Source organism: Heloderma suspectum, chromosome 1, assembly GCF_057233095.1.
Source record: "Heloderma suspectum isolate Gila_16-S chromosome 1, 16-S_ref, whole genome shotgun sequence".
NCBI classification, from domain to species: domain Eukaryota; kingdom Metazoa; phylum Chordata; class Lepidosauria; order Squamata; family Helodermatidae; genus Heloderma; species Heloderma suspectum.
In genome coordinates, this window is record NC_139458.1 from 1486378 (window position 1) to 1508411 (window position 22034).

At 57.6% G+C, this 22034-nt stretch overlaps 1 protein-coding gene across 1 annotated transcript in view; it reads left to right on the top strand.

Annotated features, from left to right (window-relative positions):
- Positions 1-776: 776 nt before the first annotated feature.
- The window catches only part of LRFN5 (leucine rich repeat and fibronectin type III domain containing 5), a 101738-nt gene continuing 80480 nt past the window's right edge, over positions 777-22034 (top strand). The window contains exon 1 of the mRNA XM_084825781.1: positions 777-1364. Coding sequence (XP_084681907.1) covers positions 1244-1364 — 121 coding nt within the window. The 5' untranslated portion in view covers positions 777-1243. The remainder of the gene's footprint in view (positions 1365-22034) is intronic.

Here is a 22034-nt window from a genome sequence, read left to right on the forward strand (position 1 = left end):
CAGCTCCTCTCCCCGAAGGGCGGACGGCGGCAGGGAAGCCTCGCCGCCGCGGAAGACGGAGCCGCCGCCGCCGCCGCCCGTCAGGCGCGGCTCCAGCCCGCACCATCCCCGCCGCCTCGGAAGGGTGCGACGGACGAGCCGGAGACGCGTCCCCGCAGCGCCTCGCCCCCCCGCTCCGTGGCGGCGGCGGGGCGCGTGGGCTCCCCGCCGGGGCTCCCCCGCTCCGACGGCGGTCCGGCCGACTGTCCCGCCGCCCCGAGACGGCGCCCAGCGCCCTCGCGCGTAGCCAGCCAGCGGGCCGCCTCTGGAGCGGCAGCGCCGCCGTCGCCGCGCCCCCTCCCGCCTCGCCGGGGGAGCAGTGCGCCAGCTGAGGGGCGGGCCGCCGGGCCCTCCGGCGTGCCGAGCCGCGGCCGCGCCGCCGAGTGCAGGCGCGCCTCGCCGGGGGCGCCTTTATCCGGGCCCGCCGGGGGAGGCCGGCCCAGGCGGGCGGGCGCTCGCCTGCCGCCCCTCCCCCCGCTCCCCGCCCCTCCCCCGGCGGGCGGCGCCGGGCGCTTCCAGTCTCCGCCGCTCGGGCGCGCTTCTGACTGCGGAGGAGGCGCTGCCGCTGCCGCCGCCGCCGCCGCCAAGAGGCTTCATGCGGCAGCGAGGCAGGCAGCTCTCGGCCGGGCGGCAGCCGCCCCCTCCTGCTCGCCGCCGCCGTCCCGCAGCAGCGGCGCCGGGGATGGGGCTGGCCGCGGCGCGCGGCCAGGCTTGGCGGGGGGCCGTCGGAGGCGCCCAGGGGCGGGCGGGGAGCGCCGGGGCTGGGCTGCGTCGCGGCGGCGCCCTCCGCCTGCACTGAGGCGCTCGGCCGACGCTCCGGCTCCATCGCGCCCGCGCTGCCGGGGATGTGAAGGGCGAGGGCGGCGGCGGCGGGAGGCGCTCGAACTCCGCGGAGGAGCCGAGGGCGGCGGCGGCGGCGGCGAGGGAGAGCGCGAGAGCGGCGTCGCGCGGACCGAGGAGGAGGAGGAAGCCGCGGCGGCGGCGGCGGCGGCGGGATTTGATGCAGCCGGGCGAGGGAGCGCCCGAGCCCCCGACGACGGCATAGGCTGGCCGGTGCCGGGCAAGGTCATCCCCGGCCGGAGGCGCCTCCGGCCGCCGCCCCCGCGCTCCCCATGGGGCGAGCGGCGCGGCTCGAGCGCGCCCCCCGAGCCGGGCGCTCCGGCCCCGAGCCGAGCCGCGCTGGCCGCCGCCGCCGCCCTTTAGGATGCCGCGGCTGCTGAGCAGGGCGCCGGACTCGCGGGGGCGACGACGAGGACGACGGCGCGGCGGGCGGCCGCGGGAGGAGAAGCAGCGCCCCGGGCGGCCGGATTCCCCGGAGGCGGCAGGTAAGCGCCGCCGGCTTCGTCGCGGCTCTGCAGTGCAGCCCCGCAGCTGCCGGGGGGGCGCCGCGCGGGGAGCGGGGCTGCGGGGAGCGGCTTCTCCGCGGCGGGGGCGCCCTGGGGCCCGTCGGGGGCGCGCCCCCGGCGCGGCCGCTGCGCCCCCGCCCCTCCCGCGAGGCCGCGGGGCGGGGCGGGGCGGCCGGGAGCAGGGGCCGAGCCCGCCCCTGCGAGCCCGGGCGCCGAGAGGGAGCCGCCGCCGCGCGCCCCGCCCCCGGAGCGCGGTCGCCGCCTGCCGCTGCGGCGCTGGCGGGCTGGGGGAGCTCCGGCGCCGCCTCCGGAGGCGGCGGGAGCGGATAGCGCGCCGGGCGGCGGCCGCAGGCGAGGGCCCGGCCGGGCGACGCGCCGGCTCGCCCGGGGGCTCCGCGGCCCCCGCGCCGCCTGCTCAGCCGCTTTTGCGCAGCGGCCGAGGGCTTTCCCGGGCGGGCGGGGGCTGCGGTGGCGCGCCGAGGAGCCGCGAGGACGCGCGGGGCGGCGGGGGCCGGTGGCGCGGGCGCCTCTCGCGCACCTTGCTCGGTCGCCCGCCGGCTCCTCCCGCGATTCCACCGCGCGGCCTAACCTGGGCGGGTCCTGCAGCTTGTGCCCGTTGCGGGGCGCGTCCCCTCGATAAGGGGCGCCGTTGCCACGCCCGCAGGTTGCTGTTGGCCGGGCCCGAGTTGGCCACTGGCCGCCGGGCCGGTTCGGGGCCTTTTGAGTGCGCAACTGGGGGCCGAAGGGAAGCGGGCGGGCGGGCCGCAGCCTCCCTCTTCCCTTGAGGCGAAGGCCGAGAGCCGGTCCGACTCCTTGGGAGAGCTCTGCCCGCGGCGGGGATCGCGGCTGGGGCGGCCAGTCGAGGCTTCCTCCTGGGTGGCCCGCCGACTCGGCGGCTGGAACATCGGCCCTGGCCCCCGGCCCCAGAGGCGCACAGGCTGGCTGGCGCCAGGCGCGCACCGCGCCGGGCGCTGGGCCTCCCTCGGGGCGCCCGCAGAGCCACGCCGCACGCTGCGCCCTGCCTCCGCCGACGCGGTTGTGCCGCGGCAGGCCTGAGGGAGCGCGCCCGCCCGCTGGAACTCTGCCCGCGTGGCATCTGGGCGCGGAGGGCGCGAGTCCAGCCTTACTTCAGCCACCAGCTGGCCAGGGCCGCAGGCAGCCGCCCTTGCTTGGTCCCCGGCTGCACTGTGGACCTAAGCAGGCCAGCCTGCCGTCCGTTGTGAAGATTGCATAGGCGATGGATGGCGCACGCTGTGCTGGGCCTGGAACAGGCCCCAGCCGCCTTCCCCACAAGTCTTGGGGCCCTCCGCACGCCCGGCCCTGTTCCACATGCCCGGCCGTTCTAGTCCAAGGAGCTGCCAAGGCGCTTGGGGGCAGGTGTGGGGGACTCCCGGAGCTTCCAGCCGGCCACTTCCAGGCCTGGGAGACCGGCAAGGTGGAGTGGAAACTGTTCCCTTTCTTGGAGGGGAGGAAATGGGGTCTTGGAGGCTTCTGTGGATGTAATTGCTCTCTCCCCAGGGGATCGATACTTCTTCTGCTTGAGGGCTTGATAACAGGGCTGGTTTTATAGGAAAATGTTTGGGATGCTATCAGAGCAAACATTCTGCCCAGAAAATCGTTAGAAGAGCCTTGTCAGTAGCAGACGGAGCGAGCCTGGGCTAAGCAGGCGAGGTTTGCTGGTGAACAGGTGGCTTCCTCTGTGAGGGTGTCGGAGGCCTCCCTTCGGGTCCTGGCACAGACGTCCCTTTGATCAGGCCTGACAGAGTTGAGCAGCTTGCGTTGATCCAGACCTTTTAAGGTGACGTGCGGCTTGGAAGGATCATGAGGCACAGAATGCCAGGCACCACAAAGGACCCACCCCGTGAAAGCCAACAGTACTGGGTTCAAACCATCAAGGAGTCTTGTTTTGGGCCAAGGCATGTTGGCTGTATTTGGCCAAAACAGGAACTCGAACTCAGGACCCACTCTTGCTCAAGTTGGCCGGAAATGGGGCTGCAGCTGAGCTGAGGCCCAGATGTGCTGATCTGATGCTCTTGGCTGGAGACACGCTCCCCCCTTCCAGGCCTTTCAAAGGAGCGAGGAAGCCCTGGGCAGCTGAGCGATTCCGCCCAGGCTTCTGCCTGCAGGGATGGGGGCTGCTGTTTTTGTAGCTGCTGGTTCATCCTCTCCGTGCCTTCTGTGCCCTTGAGCCTGAAATAGACACGGCTTTAAAACAAAACAAACCTTCCAGGGTAGCTCTTGCCTCGTCTCTTGGCTCGTGCTGCTACAGTGGGAACAGTGACTGTAAAAGCTCCAGATGCGCTGAAGTGAGGAGGAGGCGGCCGGATGCTGGCGGAATGGGTGCATGTGTGGGTGTGGAAATGAAAAGGGGGCCGTTTACCAGTCACCTGAGGCTTCTGAGGTGCTGTGCCCCTATTTGGGCCACACGAGAATGGTGGCAAGACTCCAGTCTGGCAGAACCTGGAAGGGAGATCAAATGCAAATCCTTGCTGGCGTCGCACTTGTGTTTGCAGTGCAGGCCTACTTCACAGCCAGCAGCACCTTGGGAAGCTGCCCTGAAGGACTGCTGCCTCCCACCTGAGGGAGTGCTGCTTGGTGGCTCGCAGGTGGAGAGGGCCCCGGGCTTCTCGGGCTTTTCCAGGGCCTACCATTTCCTCCTCAGGGCCACCTTCTCCTGTGGGCTGCAGTGGAGCCGTGTGCCTGGATGTGGGAGAGGCCCACTCGGAACGCTCCTTGGCTGCAGAGGCCAGGACAGGTTGCTCCTTCCAGCCTGTGTGGGGAATCGTTTAGATCCCATGAGTGAACTGTGTCCAGACTAAGTCAGTTGCACTTTTAAGTTCCAGGTAGCCAGGAGAGCAGTTCAGTGCTAAGATTGCAAGTAGGAGGTTTATTCTGATACTGAACCTAAAGTATACTGTCCTTCAGTTTAAGTGTGCCTGGTTGGACCATCAGGTCCTCTTCAGAAGCCCTCTCCCAGTGCCCTGGCTAAAAGGAAGCCCTTTTCTGGTGTCCTGGCATTTTCTGTGGTGGCACCCATCTTATGGAATGCCCTCTCTAAAGAGGTTCACTTGGTGTTAAATTTTTGGCAACAGGTAAAGACTTTTCTTTTCTCCCAGTTGTTTTAGAGACCTAGTTCTAGATTTGTATGACTGTGTTACTTATTCCTGTGTTGTTTGTTGTTTTGTATCTTATTTTTAAAAAATATTTGCATTATATTTTATATTTTTCACTTTATGGCATTTTAGCCGTTTAATTGTTTGTAATCCACTGAGAGAACATTGATATTGGGCAGATTAAAAATATAGTAAAAATGGTAAATCTGGCAAGCATTCCCAAGAGCAGGATCTTGTGAGATGAAAATGGTTGTTGACCATATGCTGTGGCACAGGTTTGCCTGCAAAACGTCCGAGCTGGGCAGCCATCTCTTTCTGTAACAGAGGAGGAGGAGCTTTTGGATCGTAGAAAAGAACGTGCCTAGTTGGTCAGAGCAGGCATCCGTTCAACGGGGCATCCAGTTGGTTGAGGGATGTCTGAGAATGACGAAGGTAGAAAAGGTCCTTTCACTGGAGAGAACAGCTGTGCTTACATTGCTCCTGCAATACTTACTCTGTGGTAGGGAATGCTGTGGGTTGAGGCGCCTGCTTAGCTTCAGCACTGGGCTCAAGGCACCCACACTGTGCCTCTTGGTCTTCCAGTCTGCATTTTCTGTCTCTGAAGGTTGGGGATAGCACAGAAGCAGTGATGAGAGCCCTGGAGCAGGGGACAGGGTCCTTACAAGCATGCGTTCCAGTTGAGGACAATGGTGCGTCGTGTTAGTACCCAGAAGCAGCGGGCTGTTTTGGGATGGGCTGACAGATGCAGGGTTCGAGGAGGGAGACAAGATGGTGGGTCTGGCCAGTATTTGTAGCCTTGGCAGGGTCCCAGAAATCGCCTCCCCAAGGGTGAGTGCCCCGGCGAGCAAGGCTCCCTGATCAGTGGGGGACATGCAAGTCGCCAAGGAAAAGGAGGGGGGATGTGACCCCCCTATTTATGCATAAACATGTCTCGGATTTGGCTTTTCAAGGAATGGACTTGGTCTAAAGTGTATTACATTTAGAATTCATAAACAGAGGAAACCTATTGACAATAGCTTTACTTATTTCACTTTTGATGCAACGTGCATACGATTGATCTCCACAGCTTAAGATGTTCAAGAGGCTGGTGGTCAGGTTGGGAACTCCAAATGTTTACAAGCAGGCATTGAATTAAAGATTGACGTGCCACTGATTTCAGCTCTCTGTTCCCTCTAACAAAAGAGGAAGGAAGTTGGGGCTGGAAGACCAAGGGAAGTGTGGGTGGATTGGGGCTCAGCTGTGAGTGAGACCGTGGTGAGTGCTTAGTGCTTACATGGTGTCGATGTTATGGTGTGTCCCTTATAATGTCTGTGTAGGAGTAGGAGCTTTTTGGTGTAGGAGTGACTCCATAAGCACCTTAACTGTCTCAGAGTTTTGATACTAGAGTGTTCATGCCCCCCCCCCCCCCAAGCACGTGAGACCAAATTATTTGTGCAATGAATATCGGTACTCCACAAGAACAGAAGAATAGCTGTGCTGGATCACACCAAAGGCCTAAGTCCAGCATTCTGTTCCCACAATGGCCAACAAGATTCTCCAATAGGAAGCTCACAAGCAGGACATACAATGATAGTCCCTCCCTCTGGTCTCCTCCAGCAACTGGAGCACAGAGGCATCCTGCCAATTTGTCCAGCCCCCTTTTAAAGCCATCCAAATTGGTGGCCATCACTAAATTTTGTGGTAGCACGTGGTTAAACAATGGGATTTGCTATCTGAAGAAGGACTTCTTTTCATCGGCCCTATTCCCATCCATTACATGTTGAATCATAGAATCATAGAATAGTGGGGTTGGAAGGGGCCTACAAGGCCATCGAGTCCAACCCCCTGCTCAATGCAGGAATCCAAGTCAGAGCATCCCTGACAGGTGGCTGTCCAGCCTCGTCTTGAAGGCGTCTAGTGTGGGAGAGCCCACCACCTCCCCAGGTAATTGGTTCCATTGTCGTATTGCTCTTACAGTCAGGCAGTTTCTCCTGATGTTCAGCTGGAATCTGGCTTCCTGTCACTTGAGCCCATTATTCCGTGTCCTGCACTCTGGGATGATCGAGAAGAGAATCATGGCCTTCTTCTCTGTGACAACCTTTCAAGTACTTGAAGAGCGCTATCATATCTCCCCTCACGCTTCTCTTCTCAAGGCTAAACAGGCCCAGTTCTTTCAGTCTCTCTTCATAGGGCTTTGTTTCCAGTCCCCTGATCATCTTTGTTGCCCTCCTCTGAACCCTCTCCAGTTTGTCTGCCTCCTCCTTAAAGTGTGGTGCCCAGAACTGGACACATTAGTCCAGATGAGGCCTAACCAGTGCTGAGTGGAGGGGAACTAGTACTTCCTGGGGTTTGGAAGCTATGCTTCTATGAATGCAGCCCAAAAGAGCATTGGCCTTTTTTGCAGCCACATCACATTGTTGGCTCATATTCAGCTTGTGATCGACAACAATTCCAAGATCCTTCTCGCTTGTAGTGTTGTTGAGCCACGTCTCCCCCATCTTGTAACTGTGCATTTGGTTTCTTTTTCCTAGGTGCAGAACTTGGCATTTATCCCTATTAAATGTCATTCTGTTGTTTTCTGCCCAGCGCTCCAGTCTATCCAGATCACTATGAATTTTGTTTCTGTCTTCCAAGGTATTAGCTGTCCTGCCCAATTTTGCGTCATCTGCAAATTTGATCAGCATTCCCTGCACCTCCTCCTCCAAGTCATTAATAAAAATGTTGACGAGCACTGGGCCCAGGACTGAGCCCTGCGGTACCCCAGGGCTTCTGTAGTTGCCTAGGAAGCATAGAATACTGCTTTGAAAGTCTTCTAATGACCAGCAGAGGGAAGCAATTTTTGTTTATATCACAATTATTTTTATTAATTTTTTTCAAAGTAGGAGTTGGCCAACAATAGTAGACAGCCTCCAAGTAGCACAAAAAGCAAAGGTAGCTGGGTTGATCATGAGAAAAACAGTCCAAAATTCATATTAGCGCAATATCTTTCTGCCATCTTTTGGTTGGCCTAATAAAGGCATGATGCTAGTGTGGGTTTTGGAATAGCGGACATGGCATAGTTCTGGCAGTTGCTTCCACCCGCCTAAAAACACAGTCCGGCCTAAGCCGTGGTGGCTTGGCGTCCCCTGGAAGGAGTGTCGTGCCCTGCCCTGCCCGCCTCCCCCTCCCCAGTCCCTTGCGTGCTCTGTTTTAAGTGACTGATCCCACTTTTGCAGAAACTGCCTTCTGCCATGACAGCAGCACAGTGGGATGTGGTTTGTGCACCCCCCCCCCCCAAGTCACACAGCACAGTTTGCTGTGAAGCAGAAAGCCAGAGTGCCTCTGGGGATGGGCGGAGGAGGCTGGCAAGCACTGCGCTCATCCGCCCGCTGGCCCTCGGCGACCTCTTTCCCCCATTGCACTGGCGTCTGGATGCACCCGGAGCAGATGCGCCCGTCCCCTGTGGCCCTTCCTTATGCCTTTAGGGCGGGGGGGGGGGCGTTCCTCCCGGGTGGTGTCTGGTGAGGGTCATAGTCGTGGGAAAGGATGATGTTGGGTGCTGTCAGCGGGAAAGGAGGGCCAGGATCTGTTGCCCCGTGCACAGAGAGAACGAAGCCATTCAGTGGCTACAAAAGGCGCAGCTGGTCAAGGTGGCTGCTGGCGCCGCAGGGCGACAAAGGCTGCCCCGTTGCCGCCCGCGTGCTTCCGAGTTCCTGCTGGCAAATCCTGGGCTCTTCCTCTGGTCCTTCCTAGCTTTCTGGTGATGCGTCACCCAGCTGGCGATGAAGGTGCTCCAGCTTGCAAGGAAGGCCCGCCACATTGCAGCCCCACCGAAGTGCGTCTCCTCTTCTTTCCCTTCCCCAGGCATCTGTGTGCACAGTGTGTGGCCCATGGAGAGTCTGGCAGGGGAAAAGAAAGTCTCCCCCCGTTTCCCCCTTCCATCCCTGAGAGCAAGTGCAGTGTCAGGTGTGGAAAGGCTTTCTGAAGAGGGTTTCTGCTGTGAGAGAGATTTCCCAGCAATGCCATTGATGAAATTGCCACTTCTCCTCTGGCTGGGGGTGATCCCTTCCTCTTGAGGCTTTTACTGTGCCATCAGCTGGCTTCACTCATGGAATACTTTGGGCGGGGCGGGGGTGCAGACATCACTGCCATCCTGGCTTCCCTGCTGCTGCTTCTCTCTTTTTTCTTACCACAGAAAATTCTTTCAGGGGGAAAAGATGCACAGGGCCCTCTGCCCTGTCAGCAGCAGGTGCTCCCCCTCCGCCAGGAAGCGGCACCCTTCGAAGGCAAACACTCATTGACGGGAGCCAGCCCAGGTGGTTGTGGAAGTATTAGGAGAAACAAGGAGGCAGGATTCTACCTCGCTGGCTAGGGGATGGAGATAACCGGCAGGCCCTTTGCACCTGCCTTTCCCCCGTAACCTCCCTTGCTGCTGCGTCGCCCCGGCGCGTGATGCCAGCCTTTGTGGAGGGGCCCCGGGATCACCAGGGCTCCTTTCCCGCTGCTGAGGGATCCCCGGAGGGGCTGGAGGCAGGTGCTGTCTCGGGACGCCGCTCCCTTGGGGTCGGACGCCAAGGGGAAACCGCCGAGGTGGACCCAGAGGGCCCCAGGAAGAGGCGTGAGGCAGAAGCCTGCTACTGGCCTCCAGCAAGCAAGAGGCCAAGGGGCCGTTCACCTGTATTGCTTCCGGAGCAGGGGAGGCGAGGTTCCCCTTCGGGGAGGGCCGGGTGCAGACTCGCCGGTGTCTAGGGAAGAGCGTCGCAGGCCGATGCAGCTGTCCTCCTCTGCCCATGGACAGAGGCAGGCCCCGTGTATCCGGCCTCGGCGCCAGTGCTTCCGGCCAGTGCCTGGCGCCTATCATTCGCGCCTGTCATTCGCCCGTGGGGAACTCCTAGTTACATCCTGCCTGCCTTCCATTGGGGGGACGACCTGTGCCAGGGGCGTCCCATCCAGGCCTCGGCCTGATCTGCACCAGCTGGGCGTCAGCGAGGTGGCTGCCTCGGTGCCTTCAGACTGACCAGGTGCTCCCAGGGCTGCGTGCTGCGATGCCGGGGCCCTCGTATGCGGAGCCCAGGGCAGCAGTGCCCTCCTGGGACCCTCAGCCCCCACATCTCCACGCCTGTTCCCTTCCATGTGTGATACTGTAGTTTGGGCTCTTTCCAAGTACTGCCCACAGCACCCCCCCACACCTGGGGGCCTCCGGGTGTGCTGGATGGTGCTCCCATTGGCCTCAGCCAGCATGGCCCCTGCAGGCAGACGGGCCCAGAAGGTGGCCTGCAAGCTGCTGTCGGGGCGAGAGGAGCGGTCCACTGATACTGCACGGCAAAACTCTCCTCACGTGGAGCGACGGTCAGAGAGCCTCCCCTGCTTAGCAGCCAGCGAGGGGGAGCCTGGCAGTGCGAGAAGAGAAGGCCCGGTGCTTCCCACCAACCCTGCGGGGACACCAGGGGCTTCCTCTCCCCTCCCTGCCTTAATTTTTAAGGCTCCCCTCCCACCAGCCTTGAAAGCTGATGCCCCTGTGTGGGTGTTCCTTCACTGTAACGTCCCATGTTTGGATGTTGTCAGTGCAGATAAATTGCCGGAGGCTGGAAAAGCCAAAGTTGGCTGAATCTCTTTGGAAGGTGGCTCAGCGCCTTTGGTGGTGGCCCCACTTTCGGAGCAGCACCAGTCGAAGGGCCTGCCAGCAGCCCCCGCACCGCCATGGCTGAGATTTCACCCCGGGTGCTCGTTTTGAGCTCTGTCAGCACGTAATCAGGGACGCACCGGGCATAATGGGCAGCGAGGGCTGCGCGGCACGTGACTGGGGAACTCGGTGGCTGGTCGCTTGGGCTTTGCTGTTCTTTTGTTGCCGAAATGAAGCGGCAGGGGACTGACAGCGTTTTGCTGGGGGGGGGCATATGTAACAGTGATGTGGGTTTTATGGGGGGAAATTTCAATGTAAATTAGGCTAATTTGCATAGGGTCATTTGCATTGGAAAATTCTGAGTTTGCAGTGAAAATTTTCAGTTTGCATTGGAAAATCACTAGAAAGTGATTTAACCTGGCATGTTTACTAAATGCAAGTAAAATAAGCAACAAGCTAAAAAAGTGCCCCATGTTAACTTTTTGTCCCAATATACCACAGGTATTTGACCTGAAATAGTTAAGGGGGAAATTAAAGCACACTTCAGGAGCAATCCAGTGGCCCCTAGACGTTGTCTGAGGGGCCATTGGATATTGGGGATTCCCCCCTCCTAGGTCCGAGACAGTGCTCCAGCCTCGGAAGGGAGAGCCAGAGATCTGACCCCGCTCCCCCTCACGGCTGGTGTGGAAAGAACTGCGCTGGCTGCCCTCCACGGTTGGAAAATTGACCTCCGAGAAGGGGAAAGGGGGCATTCCGGAGGGCAGGGAAGGGGGGGGTGACTGGAGAGGGCAGGGCACGTGCCGTCCCGAGGCCTCCCCACCCTCCTTCACTCCCTCTCTGAAGCGCCCCAGCTAGATGGGCAGAAAAGCCCATCCAGTGGCAAAGGCAGGGCGGGAGGACGGGGCGGGGTGTGAAGATCGCTTCCGCCACCCCTCCCGCCCTGTGTAGGGTAGTCCTGAGCCTCCAGGTTCAGGAGCCTACGATCATCGGTGCAACTGATAGGACTGCACCCTTCATGCGGTTTAAAAGTTATATAGACATTTTTATTGGAATACTTGTAAAAATTTAAAGATGATAGCATGTACTTCCCTTACACTGTTCAAATGTAGGAAAGAAACCGAAGTACTGAAAACTGCTGACACACTAATTCAGCCTTCGTGGACTTGGTGCTCTCCAGATACTTTGGATTACAACTCCCAGAATCCTCCAGTCAGCATGGTGGGCCAGGGGATTCTGGGAGTCCAACACATGATGGCCCCTGGTTGGCGAAGGCAGCACTGATGAACCTCAGCAGCCCAATGAACGGGTGCGAGGTGCGGACAACCGCGTGCCCACGCCAAGGGAGCTCCGCCCTCTTCCACAGCGGCCCTCGGGGCGCCTTCAGTGTCGCTGCCACCAATGCTTAGCTCCATGTTGCACTGAGACATGGGCGCATTTCAGTGGCATGCACGCGTGTGTCCTCTCACAGACTTGCTACTTGGGATAATCCCCTGAGGAGCGTTCATTACAGCTTTGAAACAGCCAAGCCGGCTTGATATTGCATTTGTAATTGGCATCCATTCATGGTTACTAATGAATGTATCGCATGGAAAAATTTCCATGGAAAAATAAAGCACTGGAAAATTTTCCAAGGGAAATTCCCCCCGCCCCCAACATCACTGAGACTGACTCCCCCCCCCCACTACAGTGCTTTCCTGATCAGAATCTTCTCCGCCAGGCGCCGTTGGCTGAATGCCCTGCAGAGGTCTGTGCCAGTGTGGGGCCAGCTTTGGATTGGGGACGGACCATGGCAGGGGAGGGGCGAATGCTCCCTCCGCTACCCCAAGAGCAGCATAAAACAGCCAGCAAGGTTGACGCCGTGTAGCGGGTTGGCTGTTAAAACAAGGTGATAGGAACTTCTTCAAATGTGTGTGCTTTTAGCCCAGCAATTTGGAAGCTCGTCTGAAGTAAGGCAGACCTTAAAATATGTAGCCCTGTGACCTTGTTTTTAGGCGATCTCCCAAGTTCCCAGTCCGGGGTGGGGGCAGAATTCTCTTTGGAATTTTAGGTGTGGGGCAGGGAGAGCGGAGGAGATCTCTTCTGCGCTTTTCAGCTGCATGAGCTTGGACGTGGCTCATTGTTTCCCACAGAGCTGCAGCGCACGTTGTCCCAGAAAGTTGGGCACTGACCAGAGTTCTGCTCCAGCTAAAAGTGTTTTGCTCTGATAAAAATCAAGTTGCAGCGAGCTGGGATCAGAGTACTTGCAAAATGCCAATTCCCACTGGGGCTTTCAGCATGAAATAATTGCAAGTTGGTCTTCCTCTGGGCATCCTGAGACAATTGTCTCTTGGCAATTATCAGTTAACACTTGTACTGGGGAGATAAGGACAGCAGAGATGAGTTAATCTCAGTCTCTCTCTCTCTCTCTCTCTCTCTTTGCGCACATGGCCAAGGAAGTCTCTTGCTGCTGTTCTGTGTTTGGGGACAAAGCTGAACTGGGTTGAGCATCTGACATCACGGGTGGGTGTTGGGCTGCGGCATTCCCGCAGCATCCTTCCGTGTGCACCATGCGGTATGCCTACGTACACCAGTTGCTGGGGAACATGGGTGGGAGGGTGCTGCGTGTGGGTTCCTGGTCGGCAGCTGGTCGGCCCCTGTGTGAACAGAATGCCAGACTAGATGGACCCTTGGTCTGATGCAGCATCAGGGCTCTTCTTACGTCCTTATGCCAGCAGGCCGTTGACAGGCAGCCCCGTCATTCTGCTGGGCAGGTGAGAGGACAGGTGCCTGGAGCTTGTCTGGCTGGCCAGCTGGGAAGGCGTGCTGCCCAGGCACTGCTGTGTCTGGAACAGGCTGGGGTAAGAGCATAACAGCAATGTGTCAGGAGAGCCGTGCTGGACCAGACCAGCGGCCCCTCTAGTCCAGCAGTCCGGTGCCACAATAACCAGCCAGATGCCCCAGTGGGAAGCCCGCAAGGAGGCACGACCACAGCAATAGCCCTTCCCGCTTGGGATTACTCAGTGGTGGAGGAGAGGCAGTCTGCATATGGTCTGAGGAACAGGGTGAAACAACTCATTTATTTATTTATTTAAAAGATTTCTTGGCCGCCTTTCAGGGCAGAAGCCCTCCCAAGGCGGCTTACAACAATAAAATACGTAAAAACAGTTAAAATATTCAAAGTGATAAAAACATAAAACCAATAAAAGCCAACCGTTAAAACTGGCAATAAAACCAACAATGATGTTAGCAGCAACAGCAGCAGCAGCCCTATCAATGGAAGGCCAAGGCAAAATAGCACGTTTTCGAGGCCTCCTTGAGAGTCTGCCGTGATGGAGTGTGGCGGGCCGCTGATGGCAGCTTGTTCTTCCTCTCCAATGTACAGCACATCTCTGGCCAGCGGCCACTGGATTTCGCTGCCTTGGCTCTGTTTATTGAAGCTGAACACTCGACTGGCCGGAGGTGGCGTGGAGGAGAGGGGCTCCTTTGAAACGGGCTGCCTGTTGGATCCTGTTGCTTGTAAAGGAGATGGAGGTGACTGAGCCCAGTGGCTCTGGGTGAGCTGGGGAGGCCTTGGCCTCAGCCCCGGCCTCGCAGCCGCTCCCTCCGAACAGGCTTTCTTCAGCTACATGCATAGTAAAAGGCAGAGGAAAGAAATGGTGGTTCAGCTATTAAATAAGGATGGCAAACCAATAACAGATGACAAAGAAAAGGCAGAGGTGCTCAATTCCTACTTTGGCTCAGTCATCTCCCAAAAGAGGGTCTATGACCTGCTTGGCAAAGGCGAAGTACAGGCTGAAGGGGCAGGATTGCAGCTTGAGATCAATCGGCATATGGTCAAGGCACACCGAATTACTCTGAATGAGTTCAAATCTCCAGGGCCAGATGAACTGCATCCTCGAGTCATAAAGGAACTGGCAGAAGAACTCTCAGAACCGCTGTCTATTCTCTTTGAGAAATCATGGAGGACGGGGGAAGTGCCAGATGACTGGAGGAGGGCTACTGTTGTCCCTATCTTCAAAAAGGGTAAAAAGGAGGAACCTGGGAACTACAGACCAGTCAGTCTGGCATCAATCCCTGGGAAAATTCTGGAGCAGATGATAAAGCGATCCATCTGGAAGCACCTTGAAAACAATGCAGTGATTACTCGAAGCCAACATGGATTTCTCAAGAACAAATCCTGCCAGACGAATTGGATCTCATTTTTTGATCAAGTCACCTCCCTTGTGGACCATGGGAATGTTGTAGACATCATATACCTCGACTTCAGCAAAGCTTTCGACAAAGTGCCCCATGATCTCCTGATGAGCAAACTAGCACAAAGTGGGCTAGATGAAACAACGATCCGGTGGATCCACAGTTGGCTACAGAATCGGACTCAAAGAGTGCTTCTCAATGGGACCTTCTCAAACTGGGGAGAGGTAACTTGTGGGGTACTGCAGGGCTCAGTCCTGGGCCCAGGGCTCTTCAACATTGTTATTAATGACTTGGAGGAGGAGGTGCAGGGAATGCTGATCAGATTTGCAGATGACACAAAATTGGGCAGGATAGCTAATACTTTGGAAGACAGAAACAAAATTCAAAGTGATCTGGATGGACTGGAACGCTGGGCAGAAAACAACAGAATGACATTTCATAGGGATAAATGCCAAGTTCTGCACCTAGGAGAAAGAAACCAAATGCACAGTTACAAGATGGGGGATACGTGGCTCAATAACACTACAAATGAGAAGGATCTTGGAATTGTTGTCGATCACAAGCTGAATATGAGCCAACCATATGATGTGGCTGCAAAAAAGGCAAATGCTCTTTTGGGCTGCATTCATAGAAGCATAGCTTCCAAATCTCGGGAAGTAGTTCCCCTCTACTCAGCCCCAGTTAGGCCTCATCTGGAGTACTGTGTCCATTTCTGGGCACCACACTTAAAGAAGGATGCAGACGAGTTGGAGAGGGTTCAGAGGAGGGCAACAAAGATGATCAGGGGACTGGAAACAAAGCCCTGTGAGGAGAGACTGAAAGAACTGGGCATGTTTTGCCTTGAGAAGACTGAGGGGAGATAGGATAGCGCTCTTCAAGGACTTGAAAGGTTGTCACAGAGAGGAAGGCCAGGATCTCTTCTCCATCATCCCAGAGTGCAGAACATGGAATAATGGGCTCAAGTGACAGGAAGCCGGATTCCGGCTGAACATCAGGAAAAACTTCCTGACTGTCAGAGCAATACGACAATGGAACCAATTACCTGGGGAGGTGGTGGGCTCTCCCACACCGGAGGCGTTCAAGAGGAGGCTGGACAGCCATCTGTCAGGGCTGCTCTGACTTGGATTCCTGCATAGAGCAGGGGGTTGGATTCAATGGCCTTATAGGCCCCTTCCAACCCTACGAGTCTAGGATTCTATGATTCTGTGCCTTTAGCGTGGGTCCTGTCTTCAGTGATGTGGGCTTCCCAGAAAAACATGAATTGGAATTTTTTTAAAATTGGGGTAATTTGCATCAGACATGTTTTTGATGCCCTCAAGAGAGTGATCTAATTTAGCATGTTTATTTTACTGCACAAGAAAGCTTTGAGGAATCATAGAATCATAGAATCATAGAATAGTAGGGCTGGAAGGGGCCTACAAGGCCATCGAGTCCAACCCCCTGCTCAATGCAGGAATCCAAGTCAGAGCATCCCTGACAAATGGCTGTCCAGCCTCGTCTTGAAGGCCTCCAGTGTGGGAGAGCCCACCACCTCCCCAGGTAATTGGTTCCATTGCCGTATTGCTCTGACACTCAGGAAGTTTTTCCTGATGTTCAGTCGGAATCTGGCTTCCTGTAACTTGAGCCCATTATTCCGTGTCCTGCACTCTGGGATGATCAAGAAGAGATCCTGGCCTTCTTCTCTGTGACAACCTTTCAAGTACTTGAAGAGCGCTATCATATCTCCCCTCAGTCTTCTCTTCTCAAGGCTAAACATGCCCATGTACACCATGGAGTACACCATGTTATTTTTTTGACCCTGTACAGCACAAGTCTTTGACCCGAAATGTCTGAGGAAAAAAATTAAAGTGTACAATGTGATTTAAATGTTACGTTATGTAGAAACTGTTGGGATACTTCTAACCATTTAAAGGTAATAGCATGTACTTCCCTTATATTCCCTTCCCTTATATAAGAAAAAGACTGAAGGTACTGAATTTTGTTGACATATTAATACATTTTAGCAACCCAAAGGACTGTGCATGATGTGCTCACAACCACTCAATCTATTTCTCCTTCTACACCACTCTCTGCCTTACAGGGCCGTTGTGAGGATTATTGAGACAAAGGATGTGAAGTGTTTTCAGTGCATTCCCCCCCCCCCCATGACATGCATGTTTCCTCTCCCATATTTCTTTGGTGCACCCCTCCATGCCCATTCCATTTTGCACATTGTTTCCGCTGTGTGCCTGGAGGGGGCGGGGAAGGACCCGTAAAGGGCGAGGGCCCCCGCCCTGACACCGGACTGCAGGCGCGTGTCTGCCAGGCGCCCACCGAGCTCTGCCAGAGGCTGCGGGGCGTCAGCTGGCGGGGTGCGTTTCCACTGCAGGCGGGCGAGGCTGCAAGGGCTGGCGGCGGCGGTGGGTGCTGGCTCCAGAGGAGGCCGAGGACAGCAAGAGGCGTCTGTTCGGTGCTGTGCCCCTCCGTGAGTGGCTTGCTGAGACGGAGGAGCTGGCTTCAGGGTCGGGGCTTTCCAGGCCCGGCTGGTGTGTGTGAGTTCCTGGTTGGCTTGTGACTGGTCAGTGGACAGGGCCTAGGGGTGCCCAGGACTGCAGAGCCTGGTCTGCTGGGTTTGCCAGGAGCGGGGGCTGCAGGTGGGGGAGGAGGGGGAGGAGGAGGGGAGGTGCTGAAGACCCTCTTCCACCCCTCCGTGTGCCTCGAAGCGTACGGCGGCCGTGGAGGACATTGGCCGGTCCTGCTGAGACTGGAGGCCGACGTAGGCTGGGAAGCTGCCATGGGCTGCGGCTTCCCTGGAGGCTTGTGCACGTTCCATACGCAGCGAGGGCATTCCACACGTGAGGCTCTGTCCACGGGGGTCTTGCAGGCTTGCCCCTTCGGTGTCAGTCATGTGGAAGGAGGGAGGTGGAATGCAGCCTGGCCCATTGCTTGCTCGATGCCTTTGCTGGAATAGCCATAACTGTCTTCTTAGCAGCACCAGGCACAGCACGTGGCACCAAACCTGCCGGGTGCACTGGCATGCAGGTGGCGAGCGGCCAGGTCCCTCGCCCCACAGTCTGAGCAGCTGCACTGGTGGGCTCCTGTGGTTTGCTCAGTGAGGATTTTGGGGTGGTGTGAAGCTGCGGCCCTCTGCGGCGAGGCGCTGTGTTGGGCGGGGGCACAGAGCACAAGCTACGCTGTGCCCGTTGCAAGAACACTGAGATGTCCTCAGAGAACTGGGGGCAGTGCGCCCTGGAGGAGCAGCCGACCTCCGTCCGGAGGACGCCAGCTTTGGACTGGGAGCCTGGCTCTGGAGGGAGGCCTGGTTATCTTATGGGGGATCCTCCTGTTTGGGCCAAGGGACCCCCACTCTCAGGCCTTGGTGTTTTTAGTGCTCCTGCCGTTTGGCCATCAGGGTTTCCGGCTGTCTTCTGAGCCTGGAAGTGGGGAGGCTGAAAAGACATACTGATCCCCCCACCTGGTCTTAAGAGAACCCTGGAAACTCCGAATCTCGAGGGTGAATTTACAAGGGGTGCCAAAGCAGGTTTCCAGAGAATTCCCACGGGCGGACGTTAGCGGCTTTTGTGGTTTTGCAGCGGTCAGTGTTTGTGCAGTGGCATCCTGGCCTCACGGTGGGCAGTCTTGAGGCACCCTAAGCCACAGCAGCTAGCGCTGGGCTGGAGGGACCGCCCCCGCCCCCTGGTGGGAGGCTGCTCTGCGCCCTTGCTGGAAAGGGGCGCGCGGATGCTCCTGCCAGCCCAGCAGGGGCGACGTGTGGGGGCCCGGCGCTCCCCTGGCATGTGCGGGGGGTGGGGGAGGAAATGTCATCCTGCACATCTGGACTTTGGAGCAGGCAGCCTTCTGGTGCTGACGGTACCAGAAGATGGAGCTCTTTCCGCAGAGGTGGGTGGCGGGAGCCAAGCTGAGCTTCGTTCCTCCTCCCCCATGCTCAAGAGGAGGCTGGCTCAAGCATGCGCCCTCCCTCCTCCCGCACAGGACTGCACAGCGGGGGCCATGTGGGCCCCACGCAAATAATCCGCAGCCCTGACCTGAAGGGGAGCTCCACCGCATTTTTGCACAGTAACAGCATGCTAAAAATCGGACTAGAGGGATGTGGCACTGGCAACGCCAGGCTGGCAGGCAGAATTTGAAAACAAACGAAAGCAAGCCCAAGGCAATAGCAGCAAAAGGGTTTGCAAGTGGGGAGTTTGTGGGACTCCTCAATAATCATCACGGACAATAATGCCCAGGAGGCGCGGGGTCTGCAGTTGCCACGCGGAAGGCCAAGAAGGAAGCATTTCAGTTCCTTAGATGCATACGCAGCATTGTTCTGCTCACCCCACTTACAAGCATGGGCAGCTGCCTTAGGCAGAGTCCCGCCTGCCTGGGTTCTTCTAGCCCCATACTGTCGACACGGACTGGCAGCAGTGGCTCCCCAGGGTTTCAGGCAGGAGTCTTTCCTCACCCTGTCGGGAGAAGCTGCCGGGGACTGAACCCGGGACCTTCTGCGTGCCAAGCAGGGGCTCTCCCCCTGAACTGCAGGCCCTCTCCCTGCCAAGTGGCGAGAGGTTCCCGGGACAGAGGGCTTTGCCTGGATTTTCTTCCCTTTGGAATGTGGTTGCTGAAGGCTTTGGGGCATTTTGTAATAGTTGCGTTTGTTTACAATGTAGAGGTTGAGCACAGATGGTGGCAAACAACGTAAACCCACTAACAGGTCACCAGAGCCCACAGATCAGATCTCCCGAGAGAGGCAGCCAGCCAGCAGCCAAAGGTGCTTACGGAGCCCCAAGCTGAGCTCTCTGTCCCTCTTTCCTCTCCCCCAAATGACAGCCAGTATTCTTTCCACAGACACCTAGATCAGGGATGGACGGAAGACAGGTCTGGGTCTGCTGGCCAATCTCTGGGTGATCTGTGGTAGGGTGGCAAGGATTTCTGACGCCCAGTGTCGAACGGTAGCAGCAGCAAAGCAACCCGCTTTGCCCCACCCTAGATGATCCTGCTGGAATGAATAGGCTGGGGCAGCCAGGCCTGGCAAGCTCCATCCTGCTCAGCAGGCATTCCTGGACTCAGAAAGTGTCTGTCTTTTTTGTATCAGGCTTGACAGGGTGGGTTGCAGGGATCTATTGAAAAATGAGAGTAGATCAGCAAGCCTGAAATGAAATTGGCCCATCCTGGGCTTAGACCCCAAGGTGGGGCTGGGAAAGACATGCCACCTTCTCCAGAATGTCACTGCCCTTCCTGAAGAGCATCCAGCTAGTTCCTGGCCATTGTGGGCCAAGGACCTGGCATTTCCCTAGCCCAAGAAGATCCGCGCCAGGGACGTTCAGGCCACCTCCAGCAGTCCTCCTGCCGCTGCCAGCCTCCTCCAGCTGTGCGGCTTCTCCTTTTCCTGCATCCAGGGCTTGCTGGTCACTTCAGCAGGAAGAAGGGAGGGGACACAGAGATTTCCCCACTGCGAGGAAAGTCCCCATTTCTCTCTGGAACCATCTGGAGAGATGCATTTGCACAGGGGGCAGCATGTTGCAGACACTGTGTGAACGGTCTCCACCATGGCATCCTGAAGCACCCTGGGGCAATTTCCCCACATTGGCTTCTGACCTTCTGAGTTTGCACAGATTCAGCTCCCTGGTGCAGTCGCCAAGGGGCTTGGCGCGTCGGTTCAGGAGCCTCTGAGGCACCCTCTTTTGGGGGGAAGGAAACCGAAGGGCCTTACCTGAAGCATCATTCTGAGCACTGAGCAAAAGCACATTTTTCCTTGGGGGGGGGGGATGGCTGCAGGGCACTCCAGCAATCCCTTCAGAGCTGGAAGGTGACCTGGCGGCTTCCCCATCTGTGTCCAATCCCCATGTGGGGGTTGGGCTCGATGGTCTTAAAGGCCCCTTCCACCCTACTGTTCTGCGATGGATCTCCTGTGTCCTTTGCTTGAAGTTCAGGTAAGAACTTCCGCTTAATTCAGCAGTGTGCATATTTCACGGGAAGCAGAAACAAGTCTCGGGACAGGCTGTGTTTTGAGCAGCTCAGCGGGTCGGGTGGAGGAGGGGGGTCTGCGGGTGCACGGGGCTCGTTTCCACCCGCTGTAGCCTTTCTCCATGGCAAAGAAGGCCGTTCCCTGGGTGGGCGCACGTTGCCTACAAGCTCCGGCAGTCTGGCGACAGGTGCCCCCGCCACACGTGCCGTGGGGCGGCCTTGCCTCAGGGCTGAGGGGGCCCTGCCCCACGGGCCAGCTGTGCCCAGCGCACTAGCCCAAGGAGCTGTGTGAGCAGCCCCACCCCGACGGCCTGTGGCCCCCTTGAGCTGTCGCAGCGCCAGTGTGACTTCCCTGCTGCCCCAGGGGTGCCCGAGGGCCCTGGCCGGGGCCTGGTCAGAGCCTGCTTCGGTGCTCCTGGGAACATTGTGTGACGTCTCCATCCCATTGGAAGGTCGCAAACGCGTAGGTGGAGTGGAGCGGCCTCGCTGGCTGCCTGACATGACCCCGGTGCTCCCTTCGTCTGGAGTCTTGAACATTTTGGAAACCAGGCAGGAACCACGCTCCGTTTGGGATGGCTCTCGGCAGCTGAGATGGGGCCACCTTAGCTGGCGTTTCTGAATGCAGGCTTAGCTGGACAAACGTCAAGCTCTGTGGGTAACCTGACCACAGTGGCACCAAAGTGTGAGCGTGCGTGCGTGTGCAGAGGCTGGCACCAAGCTGATCTTTCTTCAGAAATCTCCCTGTTTGCCCAAAGGCACCTAACAGTGCACAAACTTTAAAAGCACAAATGTGCTTCATAGGACAGCGAAACCCACGTTTAGCAGATGCATGAAGGAACTCGGCCTGGGAGTGCCCCAGGCACTCTGGGCATCTGCCCCCCCCCCCATGGTCCACTCTGGGGCAGGGGGGAGATTCCACCCTCGGGCTGCTGGCTGCCACCGAACAGCCTGGGGGAGGCTTGCAGCCCCTGGCGGTGGCTGGCGAGGGATGTTTGGAAAGGGCTGGAGCTGCTCCTGGTGCAGAAGTGCCAGGATGTGATTCAGTCAGAGGGTTAATTTCTTTGAAGTTACTTTTAGGCCACCTTTAAGGGTAGAACCCTCCCAAAGTGATGTACAGGATAAAACAAGCAATACAAATAACACAATTAAAAAAGCAGGCCAGTGGAAACAGGTGGCTCTTCAGAGCTTTCTGAAAACCTGCAAAGAAGGGGGCTAATGAACCCTTGATGGGACCTGATTCCAGAGGTGTGGGGCCACCACTGAAAAGGCACCAACCGAGGCAAGGTCCATCCTCTCCAGAACATTCTGCAGCTGAAGTAACAGCATAAGCTGGAAAAAATGCTCCTGACCACCACCTGAGCTTCCCCAGTGAGTGCCGAGTCCAGGAGCACTTGGTCCGGGGTGGGGGTGGGATGGGGAAGTGCATCCCCGTGTCAGATGAAAAGTCCTAGATTGCTTTGCTTCAGCAAGCCAACAAGGCTGCTCCCTTTGAATCCATTTAGTTGTGACCACTTATGGTGCTCGTTCTAAACCCCACGGGGGTCTCCAGCTGCAGGCCAAGGGCCCACCACAGGTCCAGCTGCTCCATTCTTTGGCTCCTTTTGCCGTCTCCCCGTTTCCCAATATATTTCTTCCAACCTGAAGACCAGAAGCTTCGTCCTGCAGTGTTGACGGACGCAGAGTCTCCAGATTCCAAGCACTGTCCAGCATTCTGTGCCTACCTGGGTTTGCAGAAGCTTTGCCAGTGCAGGAGGGCCGCCTCCTTGCTGTGGAACGTTCTTCCTGGCTCCAGAGAGGCTTCTCTGTGCGTCTCTGTGTGAATGCTCTGTCACTGTGAGT